Consider the following 16,890-nt stretch of genomic DNA (forward strand, 5'->3'; position numbering starts at 1 on the left):
TGAAGTGCAAAAATTCCTTTTATTCAACAAAGCCAAAAAAACCAAACTGGGGAAAGGCCCAAAATTGGGATTTTTTGGGGTTTTTTTTTGGGGGGGGTTTCCCCAAATTTTGGGGTCTCCTCCTCCATCACTTTGGGGGTCCCCAAAATCCTGAATTTGGGGGGGGTCCCTGGTGGGTTTTGGGGTGATTTTGGGGTTTTTTGAGGGAGATTTTTGGGGTGATTTTGGGGTTTTTTTTGAGGGAGATTTTTGGGGTTTTTTGAGGAATATTTTGAATTTTTTTAGGGTTTTTTTGGGGGTTCTCACCCAAATTTTTGGGGTCCTTTGCCCAGTTTTGGGGTGCCCCTAGATGAGGTCCCTCAGGATGTTCTCCTCCATCACCTGAGGGTTCTCAGACCCCCAATTTTGGGTGTTTTAGGGTTTTTTTTTAGGGAATTTTGGGATTTTTTGGGGTGATTTTGGGATTTTGGGGTTTTTTGGGGTTCTCACCCCAAATTTTGGGGTCCTTTCCCCGATTTTGGGGTCCCCTTAGATGAGGTTCCTCAGGATGTTCTCCTCCATCACCTGAGGGTTCTCAGACCCCCGATTTTGGGTGTTTTAGGGTTTTTTTTGGGGTGATTTTGGGGTTTTTGGAGGTGTTATGGGATTTTGGGGTTTTTTGGGGTTCTCACCCCAAATTTTGGGGTCCTTTCCCCGATTTTGGGGTCCCCCCTAGATGAGGTCCATCAGGATGTCCTCCTCCATCACCTGAGGGTTCTCAGACCCCCGATTTTGGGTGTTTTTGGGATTTTTTGGGGTGATTTTGGGATTTTTGAGGTGTTATGGGATTTTGGGGTTTTTGGGGTTCTCACCCCAAATTTTGGGGGTCCCACCCCAATTTTGGGGTGCCCTAGATGAGGTCCCTCAGGATGTTCTCCTCCATCACCTGAGGGTTCTCAGACCCCCAGTTTTGGGTGTTTTAGGGTTTTTTTGGGGTTTTTGGAGGTGTTATGGGATTTTGGGGTTTTTTGGGGTTCTCACCCCAAATTTTGGGGTCCCACCCCGATTTTGGGGTGCCCTAGATGAGGTCCATCAGGATGTCCTCCTCCATCACGCTGGGGGTCTGCACGGGCTGGAGCCCCCCGGTGGGACGGGACCCCTGGGGCCGGGGGGGGGCAGCAGCATCTGCCCTAAGGGGGGAGGGGCAAAAGGGGGGCGGGGTCAGGGGAGGGGCAAAAAGGGGGCGGGGTCAGGGGAGGGGGCAAAAAGGGGGCGGGGTCAGAGGAGGGGGCAAAAAGGGGGCGGGGTCAGGGGAGGGGCAAAAAGGGGTGGGGTCGACCCCAAAACTGCCCTGGGGCGGGGGGGGCAGGGGGGGTTTTGGGGTTGTTTTGGGGTCCCAGGGACGATTTTGGGGTCGTGATTTTGGGGTCCTGGGGTGGTTTTGGGGTGGTTTTAGGGGCTGCCAGGGGTGGTTTTGGGGTCATTTTGGGGTCCCAGGGGTGGTTTTGGGGGTCCCAGGGGTGGTTTTGGGGGTCCCAGGGGTGGTTTTGGGGTTGTTTTAGGGGCTCCCAGGGGTGGTTTTAGGGGATCCCAGAGGTGGTTTTGGGGTCGTTTTGGGTCCCGGGGTGGTTTTGGGGTCATTTTGGGATCCCAGATGGGGCTTTGGGGGTCCCGGGGTGGTTTTAGGGGGTCCCAGAGGTGGTTTTGGGGTCCCAGGGATGATTTTGGGGTCGTGATTTTGGGGTCCCAGGGGTGGTTTAGGGGTGGTTTTAGGGGATCCCAGAGGTGGTTTTGGGGTCGTTTTGGGGTCCCAGGAGTGGTTTTGGGGTGATTTTGGGGTCCCAGGGGTGGTTTTGGGGGTCCCAGTGGTGGTTTTGGGGTCATTTTGGGGGTCCCAGGGACGATTTTGGGGTCATGATTTTGGGGTCCCGGGGTGGTTTTTGGGGTGGTTTTGGGGTCATTTTGGGTCCCGGGGTGGTTTTGGGGTGGTCTTAGGGGGTCCCAGGGGTGGTTCTGGGGTCCCTGGCTTGGGTTTTGGGGTTGTTTTGGGGTCCCAGGGGTGGTTTTAGGGGGTCCCAGGGGTGGTTTTTGGGGTCATTGTGGGGTTGTTTTGGGGTCCTGGCTTGGGTTTTGGGGTTGTTTTGGGGAATTTGGGGGTTCCTGGGCTGGATTTTGGGGTCATTTTGGGGTCGTGATTTTTGGGGTCCCAGGGGTGGTTTTGGGGTGGTCTTAGGGGGTCCCAGGGGTGGTTTTGGGGTGGTTTTTGGGGTGGTTTTTGGGGTCCCAGGGGTGGTTTTGGGGTCGTTTTGGGGGTCCCAGGGTGGTTTTTGGGGGTCCCAGTGGGTTTTTGGGGTCCCAGGGGTGGTTTTGGGGTGGTTTTAGGGGGTCCCAGAGGTGGTTTTGGGGTCGTTTTGGGGTCCCAGGAGTGGTTTTTGGGGGTCCCAGTGGTGGTTTTGGGGTCATTTTGGGGTCCGAGGGACGATTTTGGGGTCATGATTTTGGGGTCCCAGGGGTGGTTTTGGGGTCGTTTTGGGGGTCCCAGGGGTGGTTTTTGGGGTCATTTTGGGGTGGTTTTGGGGACCCTGGCTTGGGTTTTGGGGTTCCCAGGGAATTTGGGGGGTCCTGGACTGGATTTTGGGGTCCCGGGGTGGTTTTGGGGTCATTTTGGGGTGGTTTTAGGGGGTCCCAGGGGTGGTTTGGGGTCATTTTGGGGTCCCAGGAGTGGTTTTGGGGGTCCCAGGGGTGGTTTTTGGGGTCATTTTGGGGTCCCTGGCTTGGATTTTGGGGTTCCCAGGGAATTTGGGGGTTCCTGGGCTGGATTTTGGGGTCATTTTGGGGTCCCAGGGACGATTTTGGGGTTGTGATTTTGGGGTCCCAGGGGTGGTTTTGGGGTGGTTTTAGGGGGTCCTGTGGTGGTTTTGGGGTCATTTTGGGGTGGTTTTAGGGGGTCCCAGTGGGGTTTTGGGGTCATTTTGGGGTCCCAGGGTGGTTTTGGGGTGGTCTTAGGGGGTCCCAGAGGTGATTTTGGGGTTCCTGGCTTGGGTTTTGGGGCATCCCAGGGAATTTGGGGGTTCCTGGGCTGGATTTTGGGATCATTTTGGGGTCCCGGGGTGGTTTTAGGGGGTCCCAGGGGTGGTTTTGGGTCATTTTGGGGTCGTTGTGGGGTCCCAGGGGTGGTTTTGGGGTGGTCTTAGGGGGTCCCAGGGGTTGTTTTGGGGTTCCTGGCTTGGGTTTTGGGGCATCCCAGGGAATTTGGGGGTTCCTGGGCTGGATTTTGGGATCATTTTGGGGTCCCGGGGTGGTTTTAGGGGGTCCCAGAGGTGGTTTTGGGGTCATTCTGGGTCCCAGGGTGGTTTTGGGGTGGTTTTGGGGGGTCCCAGGGTGGTTTTTGGGGTCATTTTGGGGTCCCTGGCTTGGGTTTTGGATTCCCAGGGAATTTGGGGGTTCCTGGGCTGGATTTGGGGTCATTTTGGGGTCCCAGGGACGATTTTCGGGTCGTGGTTTTGGGGTCCCAGGGGTGGTTTTGGGGTGGTTTTAGGGGGTCCCAGGGGTGGTTTTGGGGTCATTTTGGGGTCCCAGAGGTGGTTTTTGGGGTGGTTTTGGGGTCATTTTGGGGTCGTTTTGGGGTCCCTGGCTTGGGTTTTGGGGTTCCCAGGGAATTTGGGGGTTCCTGGGCTGGATTTGGGGTCATTTTGGGGTCCCAGGGACGATTTTGGGGTCGTGATTTTGGGGTTCCCAGTGAGATTTTGGGGTCCCAGGGACGATTTTGGGGTCGTGATTTGGGGTGGTTTTAGGGGGTCCCAGGGGTGGTTTTGGGGTTCCTGGGGAGGTTTTAGGGGGTCCCAGGTTGGGTTTTGGGTCATTTTGGGGCATCCCAGGGGTGGTTTTGGGGGTCCCAGCACAATTCTGGGGTCCCAGGTTGTGTTTTGGGGTCATTTTGGGGTCCCAGGGTTGGGTTTTGGGGTCCCAGGGTGGTTTTTGGGTTCCCAATGGATTTTTGGGGTTCCCAGGGTGGTTTCCATCAGATTTTTGGGATGAATTTTTGGGGGTTCCCATCAGATTTTTGGGGTTTTTTTGGGGTGGTTTTTGGGGTTCCCAGGGTGTTTTTTCGGGGTTCCCATCAGATTTTTGGGGTGTTTTTTTTTAGGGTTCCCATCAGATTTTTGGGGTGAATTTTTTGGGGTTCCCATCAGATTATTGGGGTGGTTTTTGGGGGCATTCCCACCAGATTTTTAGGATTTTTTTGGGTTCCCATCAGATTTTTGGGGTGGTTTTTTTTTGGATTCCCACCAGATTTTTAGGATTTTTTTTGGGGGGGGGATTTATTTTTTTGGGGTTCCATCACATTTTTGGGGTGGTTTTTTTTGGGGATTCCCACCATATTTTTAGGATTTTTTTGGGGGGGGATTATTTTTTTGGGGTTCCCATCAGATTTTTGGGGTGAATTTTTTGGGGTTCCCATCAGATTTCTGGGGGGGATTCCACCAGATTTTTAGGATTTTTTTGGGGTTCCCATCAGATTTTTTGGGTGGTTTTTTTTGGGGATTCCCACCATATTTTAGGAATTTGGGGGGGGGGGTGTTATTTTTTTGGGGTTCCCAGGGTGGGTTTTTTTTTGGGGGGGGGGTGTTATTTTTTTGGGGGGGTTCTTTTTTGGGATTCCCATCAAATTTTTGGCCTGGATTTTTTTGTTTTTTTTGGGGGGGGTTGGGGGCAGGTTCCCACCATATTTTTAGGGGTTTTTTTGGGTGTTTTTGGGGTTTTTTTTAGGGTTTTTTCACTCACCTGGGATGGGAGCTCGTGGCCCCCCCATCTGCCCCGGCAGGGCTGCCCCGGGGGGGGGTGCAGGAGGGGCAATTGCCCCCCCCCAGCCCCCAGGGCCTGATGGGGAGGGGGCAGCAGGGGCTGGGCCTGGGGGGGTCCTGGGGGGGGCTGCAGGTGGTGCAGGGGCTGAGCCGGGGGGGGGACCCCACCCTGGGGCTGTGGGAGGGGACAGGGGGGTCAGGGGGGCACCCCAATAATGAACAATCCCAGCCCAGAGCCCCCCAAAAAGGAAAAATCCCAAATCAGATCCATCCAGAAATGGAAAATCCCAAATCAGACCCACCCAGAAATGAAAAATCCCAAATCAGACCCACCCAAAAATGAAAATCCCAAATCAGACCCACCCAGAAATGGAAAATCCCAAATCAGACCCACCCAGAAATGAAAATTCCTGTCCAGACACCCCCCCCAAAAAATGAAAATTCCATCCCAGACACACCCAAAACTGAAAAATCCCAAATCAGATCCCCCCAAAAAATGAAAAATCCCATCCCAGATGCCCCCAAAAATGAAAATTCCTGTCCCAGACCCCCCCAAAAAAATGAAAATTCCTGTCCAAGACACCCCCAAAAAGGAAAAATCCCAAATCAGACCCACTCAAAAAATGAAAAATCCTGTCCCAGACCCCCCCCAAAAATGAAAATTCCTGTCCCAGACCCCGCAAAAAGGAAAAATCCCAAATCAGACCCACTCAAAAAATGAAAAATTCCTGTCCTAGATTCCCCCAAAAATGAGAATTCCTGTCCCAGACCCACCCAAAAATGAGAAATTCCTGTCCCAGACACACCAAAAATGAAAAATCCCATCCCAAACCCACCAAAATAACCAACCCTGTCCCAGACCCCCCCCAAAATGAAAATTCCTGTCCCAGACCCACCCAAAAATGAAAAATCCAATCCCAGACCTCCCCAAAAATGAAAAATTCCCATCCCAGACCCCACCAAAAATGAAAAATTCCTGCCCCAGACCCCCCCCTCAAAATACTCAGTTCCTCCCCCCAAAATTCCTCCAGGAAATCCCCAAAAATTCCTCCCCAACCCCTCAAATTTTTAGAGCCCCCCCACAAAAATTCCAGCCCCAAATTCCTCCTAAAATTCCTCCCCAACCCCAATTTTAGAGCCGCCCACCCCCCTAGAAAAAAACCCCAAAAGATCCCAAAAAACAACAACAACAAAAAATCCCAAAAAATTTTGGGGGATTTTTTTGGGAATTTTTTTTTGTTCTTTAGGGGTTTTTTCGTGATTCTTTTTGTGATTTTTGGGAGTTTTTTTTGGGTTTTGGGGGGGGGGGGTTGGGGGATTTTTGGGGGGTTTTTGGGATTCTTTTTGGGTTTTTTGGACTTTTTGGGAAAAATCTCAAATTTTTGAGATTTTTTGGGGACTTTTTTTGGTTTTATGGGTTTTTTCGGGATTTTTTGGGGGTGTTTTTGGGTTTTTTTTTTTGGGATTTTGGGGGAATTTTGGGGGGATTTTTGCGGGGGGGTTGGGGTTTTTTCGGTTCTTTTTGGGATTTTTTTGGCAATTTTTTGGGGGATTTTTGGGGGTTTTTTTGGTTTTTTTGGGGGGGGGAATTTTTGGGGGTTTTTGCGTTTTTTTGGGTTTTTTTGTTGTTGTTTTTTGGGTTTTTTTTTAAATTTTGGGGGGATTTTTTTTTAGTTTTTGGGGGTTTTTTGGGGAATTTTTGGGGGTTTTTTGGGTGTTTTTTTTGGGAATTTTCTGGTTTTTTTTTTTTTTAATTTTTGGGGGGTTTTTGGGTGTTTTTTTGGGAATTTTCTGGGGGGTTTTTTTTGAATTTTTGGGGGTTTTTTGGGTGTTTTTTTGGGAATTTTCTGGGTTTTTTTTGGAATTTTTGGGGTTTTTTTGGGTGTTTTTTTGAGATTTTTTTTTGGTTTTTTTTTGGGGTTCACTCACCGGTTGCTGGCTGAGCAGGAGGCTCCGAAGTTGGGGGTTGGCCCCCGGATTTTGGGGGCGCAGCAGAGCCCCCCCCCCGGCCTGGGTGGCTTGGGGGGGTCCAGCCTGGGGGGGTCCCGGATTTTGGGGGGCTGGGGGGGGTGCAGGGCCGCAGGGGGGGCTTGGGGGGGTTGTGGTTGTTGCTGTTGTTGTTGTTGCTGTGCTCGGAGCTGTAACTGGGGAAAAGGAAAAGGAGGTGTTGGAAAATCACCCCAAAAAAAAGGAGAATCCCCCTGGAAATGTTCTAGGATCGCAAAATGGCCAAAAAAATTCAAATTTATGCAGGATCTCCTCCAAGATAGCCAAAAAACTCCCTCAAAACCAACCAAGAACACCCCAAAATCATTCGGGAGTCCCCAAACCCAACCAGGGTCCCCCCAAAACCCCTCCCAGACCCCAAAAATCATCCAGGACTCCCCAAACCCGACCAAGGTCCCCCCAAAACCCCAAAAGTTCATGGAGGACCCCTCAAATCACCCCAAAATTCCTCCAACCGCACCCCCTGACCCATCCAAAATACCCCAAAATCATCCAGGACTCCCCAAAATCAACCAGGGGCCCCCCAAAACCCCTCCCAGAACCCCCAAAACTGATGCAGGACCCCTCAAATGACCCCAAAATTGCTTCAAGCTATCCAGGAGCCCCTCAAACCCCTCCAGGACCCCCTAAAATGTCCCCAAAATCTCCCAAAATCCAAAATATCCCCCAGACCAGGCTCTGCTGTCGCTGCTGCTCCTCCATGATCCCGACCTGAGCCAGGCCTGGGCTCACCTGGGTGAGGGGAACAGAGCCTAAATCCATCTCAAATAACACAAAAAACACCCCAAATTCTACAAAAACCACCCCAAATTCCACAAAAATCATCCCAAATTCCTCAAAAACCACCCCAAATTCCTCAAAAATCATCCCAAATTCCTCAAAAAACATTTCCTCAAATGGAAATGTGAGGGGAGAAAAGGGCGGGAAACGTGAGGGGAGGAAAGGGCGGGAAACGTGAGGGGAGAAAAAGGGCGGGAAATGTAAAGGGAAAAAGGGCGGGAAATGTAAAGGGAAAAAGGGTGAGAAATGTAAAGGGAAAAAGGGTGAGAAATGTAAAGGGAAAAAGGAAATGTGAGGGGGGAAAAGGGCAAGAAATGTGAGGGGGAAAAAAGGTGGGAAAAGTGAGGGGAAAAAGGGGGAAAATGGGAGGGGAGAAAAGGGCGGGAAACGTGAGGGGAGAAAAAGGGTGGGAAATGTAAAGGGAAAAAGGGTGAGAAATGTAAAGGGAAAAAGGGTGAGAAATGTAAAGGGAAAAAGGAAATGTGAGGGGGGAAAAGGGTGGGAAATGTGAGGGAAAAAGGGGGAAAATGTGAGGGGAGAAAAGGGCGGGAAGCGTGAGGGGAGAAAAGAGCGGGAAACGTGAGGGGAGAATAAAAGTGGGAAATGTGAGAGGAAAAAGCGGAAAAAAAAGGGGAAAAAAAGGAAAAAAAAGCTGAAAAAAGGGCAGGAGAAAAAGCTGAGAACATAGGAGAAGAAGGAAGACAGGAAACAGGTAAGGGGAAAAGGGGGGAAATGTGAGGGGGAAAAGGGAAAAGTGAGGGGAGAAAAGGGGGGAAATCTGAGGGGGAAAAGGGAAATGTGAGGGGAGAAAAGGGCAGGAAACGTGAGGGGAGAATAAAAGTGGTAAATGTGAGGGGAAAAAGCTAAAAAAAGGGGAAAAAAAGCTGAAAAAGGGCAGGAGAAAGAGCTGAGAACATAGGAGAAGAAGGAAGGTAGGAAACAGGTAGGGAGAAAAGGGGGGAAATGAAGGGGGGAAATGTGAGGGGGAAAATGTGGGAAACGTGAGGGGGAAAATGGAAATGTGAGAGGGGAAAAGGGGGGAAATGTGAGGGGGAAAAGCTGAAAAAAAGGAAAAAAAAAAGGGGGAAAAGCTGAAAAAAGGGCAGGAAAAGAGCTGAAAACAAGAGGAGAAAGAAAGCAGGAAATGGGTAGGGATGAAAAGGAGATGTGAGGTGAAGAAGAGAGGGAAATGTGAGGAAGAAAAGGTGGGAAATGTGAGGGGAAAAAGCTGAAAAAAAAGGGGAAAAAAAGCTGAAAAAAGGACAGGAGAAAAAGCTGAGAACATAGGAGAAGAAGGAAGGCAGGAAACAGGGAGAAAAGGGAGGGAAATGTGAGGGAGAAAAAGGGGAGAAACATGAGGGGGAAAATGGAAATGTGAGAGGGAAAAGGGGGGAAACGTGAGGGAGAAAAAGGGGGGAAATGAGGGGGGGAAAAGGGAAATGTGAGGGGGGGAAAAGGGCAAGAAATGTGAGGGGGAAAAGGGTGGGAAACATGAGGGAGAAAAGATCAGAAAATGTGAGAAAAAAAGGGCAGGAAAAAAGGCTGAAAATATAAGAGGAGAAAATCTCACAGAAACCACCCCAAATGCCACAAAAACCAGCCCAAAATCCTACAGAAATCACCCCAAATCCCACAAAAATGACCTCAAATTCCACAAAAAACACCCCAAAAACCACTTGAAATTCCCCCTTACCTGTGGCTGCACCCCTGATGTCACAGGGAGGGTCCCTGGCTGCTTAGGCAGGAATGGGGGAGCCCCAGGAACAGCAGCTGAACCCCCAACTGTGGGAAGAGGAAAATTTGGGGGATTTAGGGACAGCAGAGAAACCCCAAAAAGAGTCAGGGGCAGGAATGAGCCCCTAGAAAGGAATGGGGGGGTTTAGGAGGGGAGAAAAACCCCACAAAATGGGGCATAAAAACGCTCCCAAAATGGGGTTTGGGAGGTAATTGGGGGAGTCAACACATAAAGGGTTAAAAGTGGGGGAAAAGAAGTGAAAAATGGGATTTAGTGGGGTTCAAATGGGGTTAAAGGGGGAAAATGGGGTTTAAGGGGGTCCCAGGAGGCCCAGGTCCTGCTGGTAGGGCCTCTTCCTTGATCTGAGGGGAAAATGGGGTTAAAATGGGAAAATGGGATTAAAAATGAGAAAAATAGGAGAAAATGGGTAAAAATGAGTAAAAGAATGGGATTTGGGGGGGTTAAAATGGGATTAAAGGGAAAAAATGGGTTTAAGGGGGTCCCAGGAGGCCCAGGTCCTGCTGGTAGGCCTCTGTCTTGATCTGAGGGGAAAATGGGGTTAAAAATGGGGAAAATGGGGAAAAATGGATTAAAAATGAGAAAAATAGGAGCAAATGGGTAAAAATGAGTAAAAGAATGGGATTTGGGGGGTTTCAAATGGGATTAAAGGGAAAAAATGGGGTTTAAGGGGGTCCCAGGAGGCCCAGGTCCTCTGGTAGGCCTCTGTCTTGATCTGAGGGAAAATGGGGCTAAAAATGGGGAAAAATGGGGAAAAATGGGATTAAAAATGAGAAAAATAGGATAAAATGGGTAAAAATGAGTAAAAGAATGGGATTTGGGGGGGGGTTCAAATGGGATTAAAGGGAAAAAATGGGGTTTAAGGGGGTCCCAGGAGGCCCAGGTCCTCTGGTAGGGCCTCTGTTTTGATCTGAGGGGAAAATGGGGCTAAAAATGGGGAAAAATGGGGAAAAATGGGATTAAAAATGAGAAAAATAGAAGAAAATGGGTAAAAATGAGTAAAAGAATGGGATTTGGGGGGTTTAAAATGGGATTAAAGGGAAAAAATGGGGTTTAAGGGTCCCAGGAGGCCCAGGTCCTGCTGGTAGGCCTCTGTCTTGATCTGAGGGGAAAATGGGGCTAAAAATGGGAAAAATAGACAGAAATGGATAAAAATGGGTAAAAATAGGTAAAAGAATGGGATGAGGCAGTGTTAAAATGGGGTTTAATGAGAAAAATTTGGGTTAAAGGGGGAAAAAATGGGGTTTAGGGGGGTCCTAGGAGGCCCAGGTCCTTCTGGTAGGCCTCTGTCTTGATCTGAGGGGAAAATGGGGTTAAAATGGGGAAAAATGAGATTAAAAATGAGAAAATAGGAGAAAATGGGTAAAAATGAGTAAAAGAATGGGATTTGGGGGGGTTAAAATGGGATTAAAGGGAAAAAATGGGGTTTAAGGGGTCCCAGGAGGCCAGGTCCTGCTGGTAGGCCTCTGTCTTGATCTGAGGGGAAAATGGGGTTAAAATGGGGAAAATAGGATTAAAAATGAGAAAAATGGGAGAAAATGGGTAAAAATGAGCAAAAGAATGGGATTTGGGGGGTTAAAATGGGATTAAAGGGAAAAAATGGGGTTTAAGGGGGTCCCAGGAGGCCCAGGTCCTGCTGGTAGGCCTCTGTCTTGATCTGAGGGGAAAATGGGGCTAAAATGGGGAAAAATGGGAAAAAATGGGATTAAAAATGAGAAAAATAGGAGAAAATGGGTAAAATGAGTAAAAGAATGGGATTTGGGGGGTTAAAATGGGATTAAAGGGAAAAAATGGGGTTTAAGGGGGTCCCAGGAGGCCCAGGTCCTTCTGGTAGGCCTCTGTCTTGATCTGAGGGGAAAATGGGGTTAAAATGGGGAAAAATGAGATTAAAAATGAGAAAAATAGGAGAAAATGGGTAAAAATGAGTAAAAGAATGGGATTTGAGGGGGTTAAAATGGAATTAAAGGAAAAAAATGGGGCTTAAGGGGGTCCCAGGAGGCCCAGGTCCTCTGGTAGGGCCTCTTCGTTGATCTGAGGGGAAAATGGGGCTAAAAATGGGAAAAATAGACAAAAATGGATAAAAATGGGTAAAAATCGGTAAAAGAATGGGATGAGGCAGTGTTAAAATGGGGTTTAATGAGAAAAATTTGGGTAAAGGGGGAAAAAATGGGGTTTGGGGGTCCCAGGTGGCCCAGGCCGAAGCCCAGGTCCTCTGGTAGGGCCTCTTCCTTGATCTGAGGGGAAAATGGGGTTAAAAATGGGATTAAAAATGGGAAAAATGGGATTAAAAATGGGAAAAATGGGTAAAAGTTAGTAAAAGAATGGTATTTGGGGGAGTTAATAGGGGATTAAAGGGGAAAAAATTGTGTTTAGGGGTCCCAGGTCCCCCAATGAAGCCCAGGTCCTCCTAGTAAGTGTCCTCCTCGATCTGAGGGGAAAATGGGCTTAAAAATGGGGAAAAATGGGAAAAAAGGAATGAACAATGAGATTTTGGAGGAGTTAAAGGAGGAAAAATGGGGTTTGGAGGGGTTAAAATGCGGTTAAAGGGGGAAAATTCTACCAAAAGGGATCTGAATGAGCTCTGTAGGATTTTGGGGTATTTTGAGGTATTTTAGGGGTGGTTTTGGGATCTTTTGGGGTATTTAAAGATTTTTTTTTGGGGAGTATTTGGGGGTGTTTTTGGGGTGTTTTTGGGATATTTTGGGGTGGTTTTGGGGTATTTTGGAGTATTTTGGGGTGGTTTTGGGTGTTTCTGGGGTGTTTTGGGGGTATTTTGGGGTATTTTGTGGGGGTTTTGGGTGTTTTTGGGGTATTTGGGGTGGTTTTGGGGTATTTTGGGGTGGTTTTGAGGTATTTTGGGGGTATTTTCTGGTATTTTGGGGTGTTTTTGTAGCCTCACCCCACGCTGCTGGTCCATCTTGTGCTGCTGCACCTGCTTGTGGTTGGTGATGACCTGGCGGATGCCGTTGACGAAGCCGCTCTGGTCGTTCGGGATCAAACCCATGAAAATTTTCTTTTTGGACGAGTAGAGGAGCATCAAAACCCGCACCTCGCACGGGGCCGTGTGAGGGAAGTGCACACAGCCAGCCTGGGTGAGAGAATGGCAGCAAAATGGTACCAAAATGTCATAAAATGGTGCCAAAATGGAACCAAAATGGTACGAAAATGTCATAAAATGGTGCCAAAATGGTACAAAAATGTCATAAAATGGTGCCAAAATGGTGCCACAATGGCACCAGAATGGCACTAAAATGGCACCAAATTAGCACCAAAATGTCATAAAATGGTGCCAAAATGGCACCGAAATGTCATAAAATGGCATCAAAATGGCACCGAAATGTCATAAAATGGCACCAAAATGGCACCAGAATGGCACCAGAATGGCACTAAAATGGCACTAAAATGGTACCAAATTAGCACCAAAATGTCATAAAATGGTGCCAAAATGGCATCAAAATGGTTCCCAAATGGCTCCCAAAATGTCACCAGAATGGCACCAAAATGGAACCAAAATGTCATTAAATGGTGCCAAAATGACTCCAAAATGGCATCAAAATGGCAAGAAAACATCATCAAAATGGTACGAAAATGGCAGCAAAATGGTGCCAAAGTGGAAGCAAAATGTCATAAAATGACACCCAAATGGCTCCAAAATGGCATCAAATGGCAAAAAAAATGGCACCAGAATGGCACCAAAATGGAACCCAAATGGTGAGAAAATGGCACCAAAATGGAACCAAAATGGAACCCAAAATGGTGAGAAAATGGCACCAAAATGGAACCAAAATGGCGTCAGAATGGTACAAAAATGTCACCAAAATGGCAGCAGAATGGCATCAAAAGTGGCACCCAAATGGCTCCAAAATGGCAAAAAAATGGCACCCAAATGGTGACAAAATGGAACCAGAATGGCACCAAAATGGTGCAAAAATGGTGCAAAAATGGCAATAAACTGGCACCAAAATGGGACTAAAATGGTGCCAAAATGGGACTAAATGGTGCCAAAATGGCACCAAAATCCCTGGGGATTTCTGGGGGTCACTCCAAGGGATTCTGGGGTCCCGGGGGCTGATTTTGGGGTCCCTGGGGCAATTTTGATGTCCCTGGGGCTGATTTTGGTGTCCCTGAGGGAGATTTTGGGGTCCCTGGGCAGTTTTGGTGTCCCTGGGGCAGTTTTGGGGTTTCTCTGAGGGGTTTTGGGGTCCCTGAGGCAGTTTTGGGTCCCTGAGGATGATTTTGGGGTCCCTGGGATGATTTTGGTGTCCCTGGGGTGGTTTTGGGGTCCCTGAGGCAGTTTTGGGGTTTCTCTGAGGGGTTTTTGGGGTCCCTGAGGATGATTTGGGGTCCCTGGGGCTGTTTTGGTGTCCCTGGTGGTGATTTTGGGGTCCCTGGTGCTGATTTTGGGGTCCCAGGGCAGTTTTGGGGTCCCTGGTGCTGATTTTGGGGTCCCTGGTGCTGATTTTGGGGTCCCTGGGGCTGTTTTGGTGTCCCTGAGGGAGATTTTGGGGTCCCTGAGGCAATTTTGGGGTCCCTGAGGGAGATTTTGGTGTCCTGGTGCTGATTTTGGGGTCCCGGGGCTGTTTTGGGGTCCCTGGTGCTGATTTTGGTGTCCCTGGGGCAGTTTTGGGCTCCCTGAGGCAGTTTTGGGGTCCCTGGAGCTGTTTTTGGGGTCTCTGAGGATGATTTTGGGGTCCCTGGGGCTGTTTTGGGGTCCCTGGGGCTGTTTTGGTGTCCCTGAGGGCGATTTTGCGGTCCTGGGGCGGTTTTGGGGTCCCTGGGGCTGATTTGGGGGTCCCGGCACAGTTTTGGGGTCCCTGAGGGAGATTTTGGTGTCCCTGGGGCAGTTTTGGGGTCCCGGGGCTGTTTTGGGGTTTCTCTGAGGGTTTTTGGGGTCTCTGGGGCAGTTTTGGGGTCCCAGGGCAGTTTTGGTGTCCCTGGGCAGTTTTGGGGTCCCGGGCAGTTTTGGGGTTTCTCTGAGGGGTTTTTGGGGTCCCTGAGGATGATTTTGGGGTCCCAGGGCAGTTTTGGTGTCCCTGAGGCTGTTTTGGTGTCCCTGAGGGTGATTTTGGTGTCCCTGGTGCTGATTTTGGGGTCCCTGGTGCTGATTTTGGGGTCCCCAGGGCAGTTTTGGTGTCCTGAGGCTGTTTTGGGGTTTCTCTGAGGGGTTTTTGGGGTCCCTGGGGTGATTTTGGGGTCCCTGGTGCTGATTTTGGGGTCCCTGGTGCTGATTTTGGGGTCCCTGTGGATGATTTTGGTGTCCCTGGTGCTGATTTCAGGGTCCCTGGTGCTGATTTTGGGGTCCCAGGGCAGTTTTGGGGTCCTGGGGCAGTTTTGGGGGCCCTGAGTGCGATTTTGGGGTCCCTGGGGCTGATTTTGGGGTCCCTGAGGATGATTTTGGGGTCCCTGAGGGCGATTTTGGGGTCCTGGGCAGTTTTGGGGTCCCTGGGGATGATTTTGGGGTCCCAGGGCAGTTTTGGGGTCCCTGAGGCTGTTTTGGGGTCCCTGGGTATGATTTTGGGGTCCCTGAGTGCGATTTTGGGGTCCCAGAGCAGTTTTGGGGTCCCTGGGGCTGTTTTGGGGTTTCTCTGAGGGGTTTTTGGGGTCCCTGGTGCTGATTTTGGGGTCCCAGGGGCTGTTTTGGGGTCCCAGGGCAGTTTTGGGGTCCCTGGTGCTGATTTTGGTGTCCCTGGTGCTGATTTTGGGGTCCCTGGTGCTGATTTTGGGGTCCCTGGTGCTGATTTTGGGGTCCCTGGGGGTGATTTTGGGGTCCTTACGAAGCCGTTGCCCATGATCCTGTAGAGCCCCTTGAGCGACTCCAGGTCTTTGTTGGTGAAATGGAACTGAACCATCCGGGAATTGCGGAAAAGGGGGCCCAGGGTGGTCTGGGGGAGGGACAAAAATGGGGCTCAGGACCCCCCCAAAATCCTAAAAAAAAGCCCAAATCTCCCCCAAAAAATTCCCAAATCCACAAAAAAATTCCCAAATCCCACAAAAAAATCCCACCCGAATCGCACAAAAAAACCCCCAAATCTCACTTTAAAAAAGGCCAAATCTCATTTAAAAAGCCCAAATCTCACTTTAAAAAAGCCCAAATCTCACAAAAACCACCCCAAATCTCCATAAAACCCCTAAGTTTTACAAAACCACCCAAATCCCACAAAAAAACCCCAAATCCTTTAAAAAAAACCCCTAAAATCCCACCAAAAAAGGCCCCAAATCCACAAAAAAGCCCCAAAATCCCACAAAAAAGCCCCAAAATGCCACCAAAAAAACCCCCCAAAATCCAGAAAAAAAGGCCCCAAATCTCACCAAAAAAACCCCAAATCCCACAAATCTCACCCCAAAAACCCCAAATCCTTTAAAAAAAACCCCTAAAATCCCAGAAAAAAAGGCCCCAAATCCCCCCCAAAAAACCCAAATTCCCACAAAAAACCCCAAAATCCCACAAAAAAAGGCCCCAAATCTCACAAAAAAAAAACCAAATCCACAAATCTCACCCCAAAAACCTCAAATCCCCCAAAAAACCCCAAATCCTTTAAAAAACCCCCTAAAATCCCACAAAAAAAGGCCCCAAATCCCACAAAAAGGCCCCAAATTCCCACAAAAAAGCCCCAAAATCCCACAAAAAAAGCCCCAAAATGCCATCAAAAAAACCCCAAATCCCCACAAAAAAACCCCAAATCTCACAAATCTCACCCCAAATCCCACAAATCTCACCCCAAAAACCCCAAATCCTTTAAAAAAACCCCTATAATCCACAAAAAAAGGCCCCAAATCCCCTCCAAAAACCCAAATCCACAAATCTCACCCCAAAATCCCAGAAAAAAGGCCCCAAATCTCACCAAAAAAACCCCAAATCCCACAAATTTCACCCCAAAAACCTCAAATCCCCCAAAAAACCCCAAATCCTTTAAAAAACCCCCTAAAATCCCACAAAAAAAGGCCCCAAATCCCCCCAAAAAAACCCAAATTCCCACAAAAAAGCCCCAAAATCCCATTTAAAAAACCCAAATTCCCATAAAACCACCCCAAAATCCCAGAAAAAGGCCCAAATCCCCCCCAAAAAACCCAAATCCCACAAATCTCACCCCAAAATCCCACAAAAAAAGGCCCCAAATCCCCACAAAAAGGCCCAAAATCCCAGAAAAAAGGCCCCAAATCCCCCCCAAAAAACCCAAATTCCCACAAAAAAGCCCCAAAATCCCACAAAAAAGCCCCAAAATGCCATCAAAAAACCCCAAATCCCCACAAAAAAAACCCCAAAATCTCACAAAAACCCCCAAATACCACAAATCTCACCCCAAATCCCCCAAAACCCCAAATCCTTTAAAAAAACCCCTAAATCCCACAAAAAAAGCCCCCAAATCCCCCCAAAAAACCCAAATTCCCACAAATCTCACCCAAAATCCCAGAAAAAAACTCCCAAATTACCACAAATCTCACCCCAAAATCCCACAAAAAAAGGCCCCAAATCTCACCAAAAAAAAACCCCCAAATCCACAAATCTCACCCCAAATCCACAAATCTCACCCAAAAACCCCAAATCCTTTAAAAAAACCCCCCTAA

The 16,890-nt window shown here is 48.8% G+C and overlaps 1 protein-coding gene across 1 annotated transcript; it reads right to left on the reverse strand.

The window, feature by feature from the left end:
* LOC143691903 (uncharacterized) lies at nucleotides 1-15,229 on the reverse strand. The gene is made up of 7 exons (XM_077170930.1): nucleotides 15,099-15,229; nucleotides 12,224-12,412; nucleotides 7,464-7,523; nucleotides 6,714-6,928; nucleotides 4,765-4,959; nucleotides 1,067-1,169; nucleotides 1-720 (listed from the first exon to the last, which is right to left on the reverse strand). The coding sequence occupies exons 1-7, from the start codon at nucleotides 15,171-15,173 to the stop codon at nucleotides 712-714; spliced, it is 846 nt and encodes a 281-aa protein (XP_077027045.1). The 5' UTR covers nucleotides 15,174-15,229; the 3' UTR covers nucleotides 1-711.
* Between the last annotated feature and the right edge of the window lie 1,661 nt (nucleotides 15,230-16,890).

This window comes from Agelaius phoeniceus, chromosome 37, assembly GCF_051311805.1.
Source record: "Agelaius phoeniceus isolate bAgePho1 chromosome 37, bAgePho1.hap1, whole genome shotgun sequence".
NCBI lineage: Eukaryota > Metazoa > Chordata > Aves > Passeriformes > Icteridae > Agelaius > Agelaius phoeniceus.